Source organism: Eurosta solidaginis, chromosome 1 (genome assembly GCF_040869045.1).
Source record: "Eurosta solidaginis isolate ZX-2024a chromosome 1, ASM4086904v1, whole genome shotgun sequence".
Taxonomy (NCBI): Eukaryota; Metazoa; Arthropoda; class Insecta; order Diptera; family Tephritidae; genus Eurosta; species Eurosta solidaginis.
Window position 1 is genome coordinate 28,381,708 of NC_090319.1, and position 18,270 is coordinate 28,399,977.

General features: G+C 35.5%; 2 protein-coding genes across 3 annotated transcripts; one reads left to right on the forward strand and one right to left on the reverse strand.

Moving 5' to 3' along the window:
• LOC137250600 (RRP15-like protein) lies at positions 1-1,198 on the reverse strand. Its single transcript, XM_067783708.1, has 2 exons — positions 1,052-1,198; positions 1-782 (listed from the first exon to the last, which is right to left on the reverse strand). Exons 1-2 carry the CDS (start codon positions 1,089-1,091, stop codon positions 31-33), a joined length of 792 nt encoding a protein of 263 aa, XP_067639809.1. The 5' UTR covers positions 1,092-1,198; the 3' UTR covers positions 1-30.
• A 669-nt stretch (positions 1,199-1,867) lies between these two features.
• Positions 1,868-8,941, forward strand: Mps1 (Monopolar spindle 1). Of its 2 annotated transcripts, XM_067783696.1 has the most exons (9): positions 1,868-1,893; positions 2,477-2,533; positions 2,585-2,683; positions 2,743-3,880; positions 3,951-4,057; positions 4,126-4,286; positions 7,608-7,825; positions 7,907-8,083; positions 8,620-8,941. In XM_067783696.1, exons 1-9 carry the CDS (start codon positions 1,883-1,885, stop codon positions 8,749-8,751), a joined length of 2,100 nt encoding a protein of 699 aa, XP_067639797.1. In that variant the 5' UTR covers positions 1,868-1,882; the 3' UTR covers positions 8,752-8,941. The 2 variants fall into 2 exon arrangements, with proteins under 2 accessions (XP_067639797.1, XP_067639787.1); XM_067783686.1 differs by lacking the exon at positions 1,868-1,893 and having other exon boundaries at positions 2,384-2,533.
• Positions 8,942-18,270: the final 9,329 nt, after the last annotated feature.

The window sequence follows — 18,270 nt, forward strand, 5'->3', positions numbered from 1 at the left end:
TATTATATAATAACAAACGTATGCATTTTATTATTCATCGTCGCTTTCCACAATAGATTCCTCATTATTTTCATCCTCATCATCTTCATCCCAATGTTTGTTTTTCTTATTTGTCATAAAATCTGCCTGTAAAACATTCCATTCAGACTTAGTTCTTCGCTGTGTACTAGGTGTGGCATCGTTATCACTAGCTTCGTCGCTGCTTTCTTCCTCCTTTAATGCTTCATTTTTCACAGAATTGTCAATAGCTTCCGACTTTGCACGATTGCCACTCATAAGAACATCAATAAATTTCCTTTTATTTATATTATTCAATACCGCGTCCTTTCTGCTATCCAAAGGTCCTGCTTCCTCTAGTTTTCTCTGAATATCTTTTTGTTGAATTCGCACGGCGTTAAAAAGTTGTACAACACCACGCGTTGCTACTTTCCGTAAAGTTCGCTCGCGCTCCATATCTTTCCAGGACGGTTTAACACGTAATTCTAGCGGAACATTCTTGCGTTGTTTTATTTGCTCATCAATCTCTTCCTTTTCATCCACTTTCTGTTCGCCTTCTACCTCGAAACCATAATCGAGGGTTTTTGATTTGACTTTGTCGCCTAATTTTACCTTTTTCGCACGTGAAAGTACCAAAGTTTTCTTTTTTTTTGGCTTGGAAGTATTCAGAACTTTAGCTATGCAATCAGCCCATCCTGAGTTGCCTTCTGCCTCATTGGTATGTGCATCAACACTACTGTCCCCGTCAACATCGGAGTCGTCTGAGCTCTGAGCCCTTGGTAGAGCTATAAAAGAGTTAAAATCGTTTTGTTGCTCAATAATTAAATGGTAACATTTAACGAGATGGTATACTACCGGAAAGTGTTCATAGGAGTATCGAAAAATGCATTTTAACCGAAGCGAAAGTTACTGTCAAGGAGGTTCGAGCATCTCCCCATATATTTGGACGTTTTACCACTCGGAGTTACAACAAAAGGCGCAGTTTGACACTCCCACAGCCACTTTCCCAGAAAAATTAGGCAGTCTTATAAAATGTTATCAAATAAATAAATACCTGATTTGCGTTTTTGTTTTGTTACCCCAGATAAAGCCATTTTTGTTTTTGATAAAGGCACGTTTCTGGGTTTGTTTACATCTGTCGAAAGGTGCGCATTATAAATAGATTAGCCAACTATAGTCGGCTAACGCATTAATCGACTGTTTATGCTGTGTTTCCATACAACGAAAAAATCTTTGGTTTCCTTCAAAAACGGTTCCGCTACATTAGACCACGTTTACATATGCCCTAGTCCACAATAAATCGTCAATAGATAATCTAAGATTTGTTCCAAATTTTTGATATCTAGTTATTTAATTAACGATGAGTTAAATACGAAAAAGAAAATACTCTCTCGCTATATGTAAGCTAGGTCTTAACGGCCAGTTAAACTTCCTTAACCCTACTTATCCATATCAAATTGGCATCAGTTATTGGTGAACCTAAAAATCGTGAAAATAAGTCTCTTAGTCGAAACATATCCAAAACAATGAATAAAATTTATAAAAAGTTATTAAATTCACCAACTCAAATATTTTTAGGTTATGGATATGGTGAAAAACCAAAAGTCAATTGGTTGGCTACGATACGGTTACGACCTTAGCGTTACGATATGGCACCAATAATCGATTACATTGATTCCCATAACGCACAAATCATTCACAGAAGATTGCGCATTCACGAGTTCAAAATTGCTTCGTTCTGCGCATCCACGTCACACTTTACTGCTTCAGCGAATGAAAGAAAGAGAAAAAAACAAGAGCTAAAGGAAAATGACGTAAAAATTGCCCATAAAAACAGCTGAACTAATGTTTACATGCGCAATGCGCCATCTTCTATAATTCCATTATGCCCATAAGGTTGGTCGAATCAGCTGTTGTACCAAAGAGGATATATAATCTATATATATAATATATATATAGATTATATATATATATATATATATATATAGATTATCTATCCTCTTTGGTTTTACTTGCCTTGAGAACATCGAGAGTAAGGCCCGTTTGCAGTAGTTGGTTAAGCTCAGCTTAAACTTCCGTTAAAGTAGACTGAAAAACTGCAGAATAAGTTAAAGCGTAGTTTAACTGACAAACTGAGTTAAACTTGTACTGAAAAATCGAGCCTAAATAAAGAACTCAAAATAAAAGGTTTATTTTAAGAAAAGGAACATTTTTATTCCGTTTGCTGATGATGCTGCGTGAAAGGGGTTAAACTAAGTTTAATAAATACGCAACAAACGGCCTCTTAGATTGCCAAAAACTACAGGAGCATTCAAACTGTATTTCGTTTACGCAATAGGTGTCCCTATTGTCTGCAGATGCCAATTTACAACAACTGTCAAATCTATTTTGATTTTGATTTTGACTGTGCTGTATCAATTTTATTTGATTGTAAATTAATACAAAACAGCATTTTGATGTCTTTTCATTACCCGCTTAGAGTTAAAGATTTGCCAATTCTTGAACCAGACTCAGACGACGACAATGTGGAACATAAGTATGAAGAAATTGCTTGATTTATTCATACTAAATTAAAATATTTCACTAGGCAGCCGAACAAGGAAGCGCCACATAACGACTCCGTACGCAACAGCTCAGGAATAGTGACATCTTCAAAGAGCCTTGGTGCTTTTAGTAATATGATGTTGTATGTATATTTAAGCTTCCCTTGTTATTATTTCTACAAGCGAATTTTTTCTTTAACAGTCCAAAGCGCAGCTCTGAGCTACCAACCCTGGATTCGGATGAATCTGAAGAAGAGGAAGACAACCCTAACACGGACAATCTCAATTGCGCAATACTAAATGATTCCTTCATCAACAGTCCTGCTGACTATTCTGTACTGAATACGCCTGGCTCAAGCTCTGCAACCAAAAAAAAACGCCGTAATGAAAATCTCTCCTTTCTCTCCGATTTTAATAGATTAAGCGTGCATGCAGATGATAAAGAAAATGTAGATAAGTATTTAGAAGAGTCATCTTTGTCAATGTTCAATAAAACCAGTCAACCAATCGCTGTTAGTATAGAAAGAAAAACGCATTCAAGCCGCAATATATCATCTTGCCCACTGCAAAGCATAAAAGAGGACCAAGTGGCTAACAATAAAAGTGGCGGTGAAAGTGAAAGTTTGAGCAGTGGCGGCGCAACAGCTGGTGGAGCATTGCAACGATTTCATTCCGATCCTACATCGCAACATCAATCGAAGCGGTTGGAATTAGATACGCCCTTACGGCAAACTGAAAGTACAATAGATACAGAAGCATATAACGCTAAAGCTTCAGCATCCACTACTGGACCAACTGGTGACACACTATTCGCCACACCACAAGTACGCTCCTTCTCTGTGCAACGCCGACCACGAGAACTGTGTTCTACGCAATCGCAAAAGGCACGCTCTGCCATTGCAAATGAATTTCGTTCGCAAAAGGTTCTTTTTCAGACACCCATGGCAATTACACGCGCACCTATCGTATGCTTACCCAACGAAAGTATTACATTATCGCTTTGTGATACAATTGGTGGTGGTGCTGCGAATACACCTAACACCGCTGAAAGTACTCCACAGGAAAAAAACAAAGTGAATAATAAATTAAAGTCGGCTGAGGTAAAATCAAAAAAATCGTTAGAAAAAGCATTCGACTGTCCAGTAAAATTAGATGATTCGAAAGCAAACGAACAAGCTAACTCGAAAACTCAAGAAAAAAGCACAAGCTCAAATAAAAAGGATGGTATTTTATCCATAAACAATGAAGAATACACAATCGAAAAGAAAATTGGTTGCGGTGGATCCAGCTCGGTTTATTTGGCGCATAGAAATGGCAATGGGAAAGAGTGTGCTGTAAAGGTGATAAATGCATTTTTAAAATCTGTGATACTAAAAGAACATGTTAAAAAAAATCTAAATTTTGTTGTAGGTTGTTGATCTACGCGGGGATCCCGTAGTTGTTGAAGGTTACTTAAACGAAACGAAACTGTTAGCAAAACTTCAAGGCAATGTATGTGTCGTAGCGCTATATGACTAGTAAGTGATCATATCTTATACATACACGTGAAATATTTTGTGTTAATATGAGCCTAACACGTTCACAGCCAACTTCTACAAAAGGAATCACGTCTCTTTCTCGTTATGGAAAAGGGTGACTCTGATCTACATAAAATCTTGCAAAGCTACACCACAAATTTGCCATTATATGTACTTATGAATTTTTGGTATCAAATGTTGCAAGCCGTTAACTACATACATCAAAATGGTAAATATATGCATATCGACTTCAGTTTATTATGTCTTGAAATTAAGTTTAAGTAGAAATATGAACCTTTATTATAGTTTATTGACTTAACTCGTCGGTGTTGTAATATCGCTACAGAAACTCGATGAAAATTACATAGTGTTATCGATATAATATTCGATGGCTGTATACGATCTGGTACGTTCCAGACCACATCGAAACCTTATATCAAAACTTTTGTTGTTTATGCTGTTGTTGTATTAACTATAAAGACACTACCCGAAGGTTTTGGTGAGTGTTATCGATGTTGATGGTCCTTTTCCGGATATAGCTCCAGTACGTTCCGGAAAAAAAGCACCATTGAGGTACTAGCCCGACCAACAACAACAACACTACAGATGTCTTAATATTTATTAATTACTTTTCTTTAGTTTTAAGATTTATATCTAAAAATACATAAATATTTAACTATTATCTGTTATATTTAATTTGATTAATTTAATTTATTATTATAAATGTTCAATTTTTATAGCTCACGCTTAGAGATGGGAAAGGGGTAAATACGCAAATGGTAAATACCCGGTAAATTCGTTATATGTATATGGTAAAAATAGGTAAATACCCAAATGTTTACCCAAAAGCAGGGTAAAAATAATCTTTTGAAAAATATGGGAAACAAAGACACAAATTCAATCCAAAATGTACCCATTTGTCCTATATTGGTGGGTAGTTATCCATTACGCTATCGGTTGAATTAGTTTTAATCTGTAATCCAGTGTTTTTCAAAAATATCTAGCCAATAATGCATGTCGTTGCAAAAATTTAAGTTTACCCAGTAATCATTTTAAGTCAAAAAAAGAGTCGGAAAAATATCTAAATTGGAGCGTTTACATTCGGTATGTGCTCATTTGGGAGGCCAAAACCAATGTATTTCCTTCTTGCAATGGTCGTCCTATATGAGCCTATTGACGTATATTATTTGAGCCTAAATAAGAGTCCGACATAAGTCTTAAAAAGCGTTTAAACAGCTCATATTATACTCTACTGGAACTCTCTGGCATCATTTTTAACTAATAAACTCTGATTATGTGACACCTATATGGCCTATTTATAAGGCATCGTCAGCGCTTGTTGGGGTCATATATAGTTCGACACACCTGGACAGAGCGTGGCAGCTTTGCGGTCACATTAAAAATGTCGAGAAGCGTCCATGAGCGGAAAAACGTTGATGCTTATACAAAAAGAGAATAGCAAGGGTAACAATAATGTACAAATGTAATTCATTTTATATTAAAATGAAAAAAATTCGTAACCAAGTTTCAAAATTTGTTCCAAACTCGCTGTGACGAACATAAATAGTTGATAAATGATAATTTTTGCATGCTAGGTTAGGAGCTTTTAGGCCGTTAAATAAAAGGCAAAAATTAAATTTTCTTTTACCCTCCTACGCGTTTCGACACTTGTTTTGGACTCGTTGCGGATTCTTAAATTATGAGCGCCGTGAGCATGTTTGAGGGGTAGCTTTGTTTGCGTAAATATGTGTAGCCTATAACCATTCTCTTACAGTTCTGGAGTTCAATATGGGTCCAAAAAATATCAGCTTCAAAAATACTATCACCTTAGAGCCTTTTATGACTCCAATTTGATGAAATTATGAACAAACGAAAAATATTAAAATCAGTAAACTAGGCAGCTCCGGAATAAAAACTCAGAAATTTTTCTGCAACAATTTATTCTAAATAAAAAGTTAATTCAACTAATACTTATTTCATTTCTATCTTATTCTCATGGGAGTTTTATCACAACAATTTTCTCCCCTATGTTTTCCGCTTCGGATATATGGCAACAATTCTTCCTAAAAGCCCTGAAGTAGTGTCATTAAAAGACTCAAAATTAGCAGTATATGACGCCAATAAGGCTCATATATGATATCGGAAGGAGGCCTGTATAAGACTTATGTTAGAGGCAAAATATGAGCATATAGCATTCGCTTCAGGCTCCTAAATGAGTTCATAACGAGTGCACAGGATCCAAAGTTTGGACTTCTTTCAGACTAATTGTTGACTACGGGTGTTTGCTGGGTTGTTTGTTTAAAATCAAAAATGAAAATTTTTTAATTTCAAATGACGTATACATTTAATTCCTGAATTGTAACTCCAAGCAGCCTCGATTCAAATGATTTTTAAATACCCAAAAAAAGATACAAAAAATGAATATTCCGGGTATTTTCGTGGTATTTACCCATAAAAATGGTAAATACCCGGTAGAATCCCAACCCTACTCATGCTATCCATGAATAGCTCTGTTAAATAATTTGTCAAAATTGTTGCGCTAGGAACAAATTTTGAAATAAAATACAAAATACAAATACAAACCTTTTTAGGCCATTCCACACTCCCCACCCCCTAGTTCCATGAGGAACTTGTGGTCGCCAGAGCCTCGCCTGCGAAATATGTGTATGATACATTCATATTGTAACAGGATTCCTCTCGCGTAGGTGAGGTTGACATTTGGGTTGCGGAAGCTTTGAAGCTATAGAGCTTTCAATGTGGTTATATAATGGTGCTTGTAATCGTAACGTACCAGATCTACAAAGGACCAGTAACATTGATAGCACTCCACAAAACATTCGGGGGGGTGTCTTTATCGCCCCAACAACAACCACAATAACCAGTACTTCACTCAAGTTCAGTGTAGGGTTTAACTACGGCCTTAGTATATATACACTTCATGGAACCTGAAACGAGGCATAAATTCGAGATACTTGCAGCATAATATATATATAATTTTTTTACGTCATAGTCAAACTCTTGGTAAAGCATTTTATGTAAGAATGGCTAAACATCTACAGCCCAATTCGGCAGCAGTGGAAGGGGGAGACCTACACTTATTTAAGAGAAACAGGCGGAGGAAGACTCCTTTGTGCCTTTCCCGGAATATCCGAAAGCCACTTTTTTTCGAAATTGAGTTAGTGCTCGATTCGATATCTGTAAACGTTAATCTTTCCAGAAAATAACAGTTTACACTGTCATATCCAAAACTCAGGTTCATGTATCGAAATTTCTCATAACCGAACAACTCAGCGTTTTTCCCGGCATAAACAAGTTTTTTTTTTTTCAATATTTGAACTTTTGCAACGCAAACAATGATATTAAAGAAAAGGTCATTAATCTTTGCAACTTGTGACAAACACTTCAAAACCTTAAAGGCTGTTTTTTCGAAAACAGCTGTAAGTGACTTTTTCGGGTATGCCGAGGACCACAAACTAAATACTAGTTGGACTATATTAAACAGCTAGTTTTATCCTTTACAGCATATTTGTAAATTAATATATTTTTACAGGTGTCATTCATTCTGACCTAAAGCCAGCAAATTTTCTAATGATCAATGGCCGTTTAAAATTGATAGATTTTGGTATTGCGAGCAATATTGCAATGGATTCAACAAGTATTATAAAATTTTCACAAGCCGGCACTTTCAATTACATTAGCCCAGAGGCACTAATTGACACATCAACTGGTTCTAGTCCGATGCGTAGTAGTAATCAGCCAAAGATAAAGGTAGATAACAATCTTAAAATGTAAACATTTTATTTTTTTGTTTTTTTCATTTTATTTCGATCTCTCTCTCGCATTTTGTAGATATCAACGAAATCGGACGTTTGGTCGCTAGGATGTATATTATATTTACTTCTATATAAACGCACACCATTTTCGCATATAAAAAATATCTATGCTAAGATAAATGCGATTACAAGTCCAACAACCAATATTGAGTATCCAACTATACCATTGTATTATCCAGCTATGCTTGTTCATGTAAATATTTACATATATATGATGATTAATTAATTTTTTACTTTTATTATTACTAGAGTTGACCTAAGGTAACACTTTATTGCAAAAAGAAATGGAATTTCAAATACACAAAGTCAATTTTTTTTTTCGGTTTCGAAAAATTTAAGTCGTTTAATAAAGACTCTCACACGAGTCGATTTTCTGGCCGAATTCTTGATGTACAACCATCAAATACCTTATAATTTGGTTGAACATCAAAAATAGATTCGTGTAAGAGAGCTCTAACATATTTAGTAGACGCAAACGAAGTTAGCGCGAAAAATAGCAATAAGAGATAATCAAATTTCAATATTTTTCCCTTATTCAACATGTTTTAAAATTCGGGCGCTCATCATATAAAAGAGAATTTCAAACTGGAAGTATTGGAGCCACTTCCATATCAAATCTAAAAAAATATAGTCAAGGAATCTTTCTTTATAATCATAACTATGTTATTTGACTTTCAGTTCTGAATAGAAGAGTACTTTTTAGTTATTTAACTTTTTCTTCGCTTTCAGATGGCGAGAAATTGCTTGCAGCATAATCAAAAGAAACGCCCATCTTGCGCCGAACTACTGCAGTATCCATTCAATATGGTTATACCGATACAAAACTTAGCGGTACCATCCACAGTTAAAGAGAAAAACTGATAATAATATATACATATAGAGTATACAAATGCTTAGTTGTAGATTTTACTTGTAAGAAATTATGTGAGTTAATTTGTTTTTATAGTATATTATTCATTGTTTAGGTAACAAAAATGTCGAAGCGCACGAAATTTCTACTGAAACTATTTATCTTATATGTAAGTGCACAGCAAAAATATAAAACCGTATATTTAAAAAAAAAAAAATAGCATAATTTTTTTTTATTTTAGAGAAAACATTTTGGGTGGCATAGCTTAGAAGGTTTAATGTGGTCTTGTAAAGCTAGTACCTTAATGGTGCTTTGTTACCGGAAGGTGCCTGGTCTATACACGGCAAAGGACCATCAACATCGAAATACTCCCCAAAATGTTAGGGGAGTGCCTTTATCGTTAATACAACAATAACATTAATATACTATCCCGACCATCTCTGTTACTTCGATATTATTTTCTGTGCGATTTTGCTATGGCTTCGTGGACATTTGGCTATTGTTCGAGGTATTGATTTGAAATAAAAACAAGTAAAGGTGTCTTAGTTCAGGTGTAACCGAATATATATACTCAGCGTGATTTTCAATTGTACATTTCATTTCAGATAAATTACTTTTCTACCTAACACGTGGCACCGCCCGTTTAAAAAAAATGTCTCCCCATTTCCTCTTACAATAAAACTTGATAAGTGAAATATCATTGATTCTAAGCTATTTTTTGCTAAGTTATAGCTTATTATTCTAGTGTACGACCCTTTTAAACTTGTTTTATATCTAAGTTGCCGTGGTTTTTAACCGATCCCGTTCATTTTTACCAGAAATATTTTCTACTATAGGGAAAATTTGTGTACCCAATTTTATTACGATCCGTTTCTTCGAGTTATGGCTCACGAAACATAGAAAATTGCTTAGTCATAAAAGGGGTGGTGCAACGCCCATTTTTTTAAATTTGAAGTATTTCCTATTTATTGTTATAAATCCACTTGGGAAATTAAATACCATTGATATAAAGCTCTTTTTTGCAAAGATATAGCTTATTTTATCCGTCCACGACCCTTTTAAAAATCTTTTTTATAAAAGTGGGCGTGGTCCTTAATCGATTTAGTTAATTTTTCTTCATAGCATTCCTTATAGTAAAGGCAACCTCTCTGCCGATTTTCTTTAGGATTGGTTTAACGATATTTGATTAATGATTAATAATATTTGTAAAATTGATTTTATCACAAGAGGGCGGTGCCACGCCCATTTTAAAATTTTTATCAAGAGTCTCAATATCAGTCCACACGTCAAATTTCAACATTCTAGGTGTATTATTTACTAAATAATCAGTTTTATGTGTTTTCCAAAATGTTATATATATAAAAAGTGGGCGTGGTTATCATCTGATTTCGCTAATTTTCAATACCAATCTATTCTGGGTCCAGATAAGCTCGTGTACCAAATTTGGTGAAGATATCTCAATATTTACTCAAGTTATCGTGTTAACGGACGGGCGGACGGACGGACATGGCTCAATCAAATTTTTTCGATACTGATGATTTTGATATATGGAAGTCTATATCTATCGCGATTCCTTTATACGTGTACAACCAACCGTTATCCAATCAAAGTTAATATTTAAGAAATCATGAGCTTAACACCGGCTTATAATAGCCGTGTTTTTTAACACGCGTATATCCGTTTACGCTTAAACTTTATATTGACTGCTAGTCGACAAACTATAAATACACCTCTGAAATTGCTGCGCATAGATTTTGTCCTACTAAATTTCAATACGCATTATACTCAGATGTAACTGAAATATGTGTCTTTGTTTCACCCTCTACACTAATTATATGTATTCTATGTGTGTCCACAATTCATCGCAACTGATTCAGCTATATGTTATACCCTATGGCCATCAGAGCGTTGCGTCTCCGCTTTTCGGCACACCCTGTTGCTGTAGCTAGTTGTTTAACCACAGCCGCTAGATGGGTCTCCTAATCATTATCTAAGCGAAGATAGGCGTTTTTTAACACGCGCAAACGAAACGTATACGCGCGTGTTAAAAAACACGGCTAATAATTGAATTTCAATTATTATGTTTTCTAAGAGAAACTGAAAAGAATGAAACATTTACTGGCATATTGCTATGGAACCATTTCGAAAACCGCCAACGTAATCATCATCAGGCAATTTTGTAATGTTATCAAAGGTTTCACCGGGATTCGAACCGGCGGTTTTCGAAATGGTTCCATAGCAATATGCCAGTAAATGTTTCATTCTTTTCAGTTTCTCTTAGAAAACATAATAATTGAAATTCAATTATTATAAGCCGGTGTTAAGCTCATGAATTCTTAAATATATGTAAGTATAAACTGAACACACCATTAAACAAACATACATAAAGTTAATATACTCTGTGTGCAAAGCACGCTGAGTATAAAAAATTGTGGTAGCGCGCGAACAGGTAAGTGTGAATTTTAAAATGTACAAATTTTTCCTTCATACAATTTATACGAAGGAAAAGTGTACATTTCAAAGTTCACGCTGAGATGGGCGTTAGAAAAAAAGAAACCAAGTTTTTCAACGGGGCATTCTTCAATCGTTTGCTGAAACGAAACATGCCGATCTGGAAGTCGAGGTAAGGCGATCTTCGACGTGCAAGTTTTTCATTCCAATGTTCAACTCTTCTGTGTTAAACATTTAATAAAATCATTAAAGAAAAATGTTTAACCTAAACGGTTTTATTGAAAACAATACTTACATGAAGTAATAATAATACTAAAAGATAGAAAATATTTAGGTAGGTCCCACGTACTAGTCATCCACACTCCTCACCAATCTAGGGCGTTGGTCAGACAAAAAAAATAAAAGCGTGGACCGCGTCAAAGTTCTATTGATAGTCCACGGCTTTACAAATGATATTTTCATATATGTATAAATAAGACCAACTAAACCTTAATCAGGTTATGCTTCGCCTCCCGTTTTTAGAAATATCACGCGCACAACGTTTTTATTTATTTGTCTGATCAACGCCCTAGATTGATGAGAAGTGTGATGACTAGTACCTGGGACCTACCTATTTATTTTCTACCTTTTAGTATTATTATTCTTCATGTAAGTATTGTTTTCAATAAAACCGTTTTACTTAAAAAAAATTTTTTAATTATTTTATTTTCAAGTTTTTAGTCTTTATTTAATTGCCTATTATTTCTCATTCTATTTAGTTCATTTACTGACTCATTATTATAAGGACTCTTTCCTGACAATTTTTTACAATCTAAGTCCTCAATACATAATCATTCCAAAGACTTTACTCGACTCTGTGCCACGTCTGCTTGTCCCTCCTCAAACTACAAAATATTTTGATGTCACTTCTACTGGACTGTATGTAATAAATAAAAAAAAAAAATAAATGTAAGGCGCGATAACCTCCGAAGAGATCTAAGGCCGAGCTTATCTTCCAATTTGCGTCGTGCTCCTCTTGATTTTCCCTACAAAGTGGCCGGACGGGACCTACATGATTTTATGCCGACTCCGAACGGCATCTGCAAGGCAGATGAGTTTTCACTGAGAGCTTTTCATGGCAGAAATACACCCGGATCGCTTGCCAAACACTGCCGAGGGGCGACCCCGCTTAGAAAAATTTTCTTCTAATTGGAAAACCTTATTTCTAAAATTTTTGATGTTGCTTTGCCCGTAATATTTGTTCCTTGTATGTAATATTTGTTCCAAATATGAGCCAAATCGGACATCATAGGTCGCTTTCTATTGATGTATGTATTAGGTGTTCCAAATATGGACAAAATCGGACATCAAATACGATTTTTTTGAATATCTCGATCCTTGCGCCACTTAGCGGCGATTTTTTTCATAGATCGCTTTCTATTCTTGTATGTTTTATGTGTTCCAAATATGAGCCAAATCGGACCACAAATACGATTTTTTGAATATCTCGATCACTGCGCCACCTAGCGGCGATTCTTTTCATCGGTCGCTTTCTATTCCTGTATGTAATATGTGTTCCAAATATGAGCCAAATCGGACCAAAAATACGATGTTTTGAAATATTTCGATCCATGCGCCACTTACCTACCTATCGGAGTTTTTTCTTATTATTGCATTGTCATCGCGTTCTGGATTATATTCCAAGTTTCAAGCTTTTAGCTTATCGGGAAGTTAATTAAATTTTAATTACAAAATTCGTTCACAACGGCCGTGCAGCCGGCCTGTCAAGTCGTCGGGAAAATAAATAAATGAAATAGGTATAATAGACTAGATCGAAAAACGTTGTTTCAAAAATACGCTTAAAGCTTATGTTGAGAGGGTATCGGAAAATGTCTGAGCTTCCTTCGAGGTCATTTTCTTAAAGTTCTTTCTGCTAAACCAGTTGTAACCCCCTAATGTATGATTTTCTCTTCACCAAACTATGAAAAAAACGAATACGCGAATACGATTGCAGAGCTCAAAAGGACATTAAAGGGAACTAGTGATATTCTTAAGGCAAAATCAAGGGCATATCAAATTTAAAAATTCAGAGGCGGATTTTTGTAACATTTAAATTTCGTATGGGGACCAACACACTCTAATGTATTATGAAAAAAAAACACCAAATAGGGACAGCCCTATTACAATCAATTACAAGAGTTTGCTCGACAGACACATTTTTTGACAATTGCAGCCATTTTTCTCCCAAATCGAAATGACATCCGTTAACTGTGTTGTTTCTTGGCGATTTTTCGAAAAATATTAGTAGTAGAAATAGGAAGCAATCAGTTTACAAATACCCGATAAGTACTTAACTGCATAATTCCTTAGAACAATTTTTAAATTTTATGATGAATATATTAACTATGCCATAATCTATTAGTGTGGTTTTATGAAAAGTACGGACATCAAGGAATTGTGCTCTTTCGTAAGCCTATGAACATGTGAAACCTAAACCAATTCAAAATTCATCGTTCCTCGCCAAAAACTCGACTAGTAAATCGATTCACTTAAAAATGTCATTGGTAAATAATGGAGATGCCAAATGTACTCATTGGGCATGTTAACTTATTCATTCCGTATGTTCGGAACATTCATCTCCATTTAAGAATTTGGGGAATCGGTTTATATTTGGAACAATATGCATATACTTATTTGATATATTCGGACCTCGTGACGTAGTATAAAATGAACGTGTTCCGATTATTCTAAATTAACGGTTTATCCGGAAGACTTCCATGAATACTTAACGGAAAAGAAATTTCAGAATAAGGTGAAAACTCGCTGTGTAGCAGGACCGCACAAAAACTTAGCTCTTCTGTCAAAGTCAATGCCGGAATATAAAGTTCTAAGACAATAAGCCATTTTCTGTTTTTTTTTTTTATCAGTTCATTGCGGCTGCTGAGTAAGAGTCCATGTCGGCTGCCTGTTCAAAATATTAAAAAAAAAATTCCCATTTCAGGATTTGTCACAAAACGCCCTATATTAGAATTAGATTGAAGAACACCTTATCTCAGAATGCTTTTCATTAACTCACTCTTATGTCAAAATGCATAAGTTCAATGCTCAGATAGGGAGTTTTTGAAACAAATTTTGATAGTCTATTTTTGAATAAATTCCTAACGTACGGCATTCTTCAAACAAATTGTGAAAGAATGACCAAACCAATATCAATTCACGAAATATTTAGTAGAAAATGAATTATTTCCTCCAAAACATGTTGGCATTCACTACTAATATACTACTAAAGGTACTTTTCTACTACAATTTTCGCTGAAGGGGATTGAATTATTCCCCATTTTCCTTACTTCGTAAAAGCAGCCCGTCCAGATTTTTCAATTTGGGAGTGTCAAAGCTCTGTCATCATTGGAGAACAAACCTCTGGTAATTGAATCATGGGGACAGCCTCTCAAAATTCATTCGAAATATGAACGTCTGCTTATAAAAAAAGCAGAAAAAGTTATTTTACAAATTGCATCAGTTATGTTTATTATTTAACTTAAATGAATTTTTTAATAGTATAACAAGATGTTTTGGAAACAAGAAATTGAGTAATTTTTAAGCATCTTTATAAAAGTTTTTAACTTTTTATTTAGAATTTTAGAAAACTTTTTTTAAATACATAATTTTAATCTAATAACGTACAAGATTGAAGCCTCTTAAAATTCGTATTTTTTTTTTTTTGATAAACTTATTATCTTTTTATATCTAAAACTCATTTCGGAGTTAAGGGGCTTCAAACTTGTAGTTTGTTAGTCTAAAATTACTTACTGAAGGTTTCGTAAGATTAAAAAAATTTCATAACTTGACTCCAAAATTGCAAACTTAAACAAGTAAGGAAGGCTAAGTTCGTGTGTAACCGAATATTACATACTTATGTAGCTGAGAGCTTAGCTGCGTTTGTTTCGTAGGGTTTCGTAGATTGTTTATAATTGGTTTTCAATTCCATATCACATACATTTGTGAAATATCGACTAAATTGTAGACCAAGGGTGACGTTTTTTGGAGCGATTTTCCTTCATCCTTTGTCAAATAAGGGAAAATCACCATGTAGGAAAATGAACCTAGGGTATCCCTGGAATGTGTTTGTATTAGAGATATATGCCGCCGATAAACGCCGCCGCCGCCGCCGCCGCCGCCGCCGCTGATTTTGGCCATTTTTCGCACGCCGCCGCCGAATGACAAAAATATCTGCCTGGCGGCGGCGGCGTTGGGCGCGTTACTATATTTTCTACTCTTTTAAGACTGTCTAGGCCATTTATTCTTAATTTCGAAAATTGGTCCGATATGGTCGAAAGGGGTATCAGGGGATGCGCATCACTGCCAGTTAAAAAAATCTAATTGGTAAATTTAACACTTTCTAACCGTTCAAGAGTTATTTGAGAAAACAGGCGCTTTCAATGGAGGCTTAACACGGACTTCGCATCACCAAATTCACTAAGTTATTAAAACAAAACACTAAAAGAAATGTTATGTAATAAATTTACATGCTCACTTCGCATAATTTTTTTTCAAAAAAATAATAAAGAACAATAAATTTAAATAAAATGACCTAAGTCGAACATATTTTCAAATTGTCCTCAAGTTGTTAAAAAAGCAAGTTACCCGAAAAAGGTGCCGAGATTTATATCCCGATTGGCTGAAGAATAAGCGAAGTCAGTGATTCAAAATCCTTTAGTAGGCTCCAGTGGTTTAAATTGAAATGATTCTCAGCTCACACTTAAGTTGCATATATCTTCAACACGTATGAGAGGGGTTTGAAAAATCACTTTATTTGCTGAATTATAAAATAGCGTCTGAAATCTTAATTTTGATTTTCACACTTCATCATTCAACACCCAAGTCTCCCGGTTCGACATTTCCTAAAGTTGAGACACCATCCCCAACTAGTCCATTGGAGTGAATCACATTGGATATAGCCTATCAACCATGTTTAAATATGACCAACACGTGACGGCTCCTGTTACAAATGTGAATACGTAGGCACATTTTTTAACCAGGTTAGGTTTTGTCCTTCGCAAGAACACTCAAAGTGGTGAAGTAAAAGCTTCTCAAGACAGTCGAACAAATGACCGTGTGTTTTACTAGCCTAACGTAGGGGATAGTCGAACTAGTCTGAAAACTGAGGGCGGTCGTCCATAATGAGCTGTTATATGATAAGGCCGGAAACGAAGACTATTGAAGTCAAAGTATCGAACACAAACGTCTACAAATTTTGGTCTACATTTTAGCATTTTTTTCACGGTGTTTATAAAGTTTAAATTATGTAGATGCGCCAAGGATTATACGATTTTCACCCATGTGTTACGCAATGATATCCACTTAGACTGCTTATGATTTCGAGAGCGGCATCCTTGGCCGAATAGTCACTCCCTAACGTTTCAAGGTATATTTTTTGGTGTAGTTCGGAAGCATAGCGTGACAAACGCACCCGTCAGAAAGTCTGCGGTGCTACACCTAGAGCTTCTAGGAAAGTGACGTCAACGAAGGTATGAGTTCGAAGTCGCTGTCCTATGGCTTGTGTGCTGGCATATGGTATAAGGGCCAGGATGCGTGGTAGCGACTGGTGGTCGGGATTGCTACTGTTCGCGCGTCGGGAATTGTAGCTCCTAGAAACAACCGAAAAAACTGAAGGTGCACTTTTGCGCGATCAACAATACGTTAGCATTGATGGTGATCGTTAAAGCTGTGCCACGAGAGTCATGACTATTAGCAGATAATTGATAGCAACCGTAAGTGGCCTTTATGCGTGACCAGCATGTAGCCACAAATAATTTAAAGAAATCGTGCCGACCACGTGTATTAGAGTTAGCCCAGAACATCTCCTTCGGTGAAACTACGCTACAAAAGTGTGACCATTTTAAGTATTTCTCCCTCTCTCCGCAAGGAGCTACACCCCAAATTTTCTAAACGATACGCGAGATTTTGAGGCAAAACGTCGGTTTCCATAAATACATATAAACAAAACCTTTCCAAATATTTTTTTTTTTAATTTTCGCTTTACAAGCCTCTCGGTTACTCATCCGCAAATTAATGATATTGTTCCAGATCGTCAAACATACCATTGACGTCAGTAGTATGTTTCCATATTCATTAGTTGTGGACAATATGACACTCTGAAATCAAGCCATTCAATTCAGAGATGATATGGTGCAACAAAACACAAAAATAAAAGAAATTTTCAAAACGGGCGTGGCTCCGCCCTTTTTCATTTAATTTGTCTAGGATACTTTTAATGCCATATGTCGAACGAAACATTACCAATCCTTGTGCAATTTGGTAGAGGCTTAGATTCTAGGACGATAACTGTTTTCTGTGAAAAAGGGCGAAATCGCTTGAAGCCACGCCCAGTTTTTATACACAGTCGACCGTCTGTCCTTCCGCTCGGCCGTTAACACGATAACTTGAGCAAAAATCGATATATCTTTACTAAACTCAGTTCACGTAATTATCTGAACTCACTTTATATTGGTGTAAAAAATGGCCGAAATCCGACTATGACCACACCGACTTTTTCGATATCGAAAATTACTAAAAATGAAAAAAATGCCATAATAATATACCAAATACGAAAAAGGGATGAAACAATGGTAATTGGATTGGTCCATTGACTCAAAATATAACTTTAGAAAAAAACTTTGAAAAATGGGTGTGACACCTACCAAATTAAGTAAAAGAAAATGAAAAAGTTTTGCAGGGCGAAATCAAAAGCCCTTGGAATCTTGGAAGGATAACTGTTCGTGGTATTACATATATAAATAAATTAGCGGTACCCGACAGATGATGTTCTGGGTCACCCTGGTCCACATTTTGGTCGATATCTCGAAAACGCCTTCACATATACAACTACTACCACTCCCTTTTAAAACCCTCATTAATACCTTTAATTTGATACCCATATCGTACAAACAAATTCTAGAGTCGCCCCTGGTCCACGTTTATGGCGATATCTCGAAAGGCGTCCACTTATAGATTTAAGGCCCACTCCCTTTTAAAATACTCATTAACACCTTTCTTTTGATACCCATATCGTACAAAAAAAATTCTAGAGTCACCCCTGG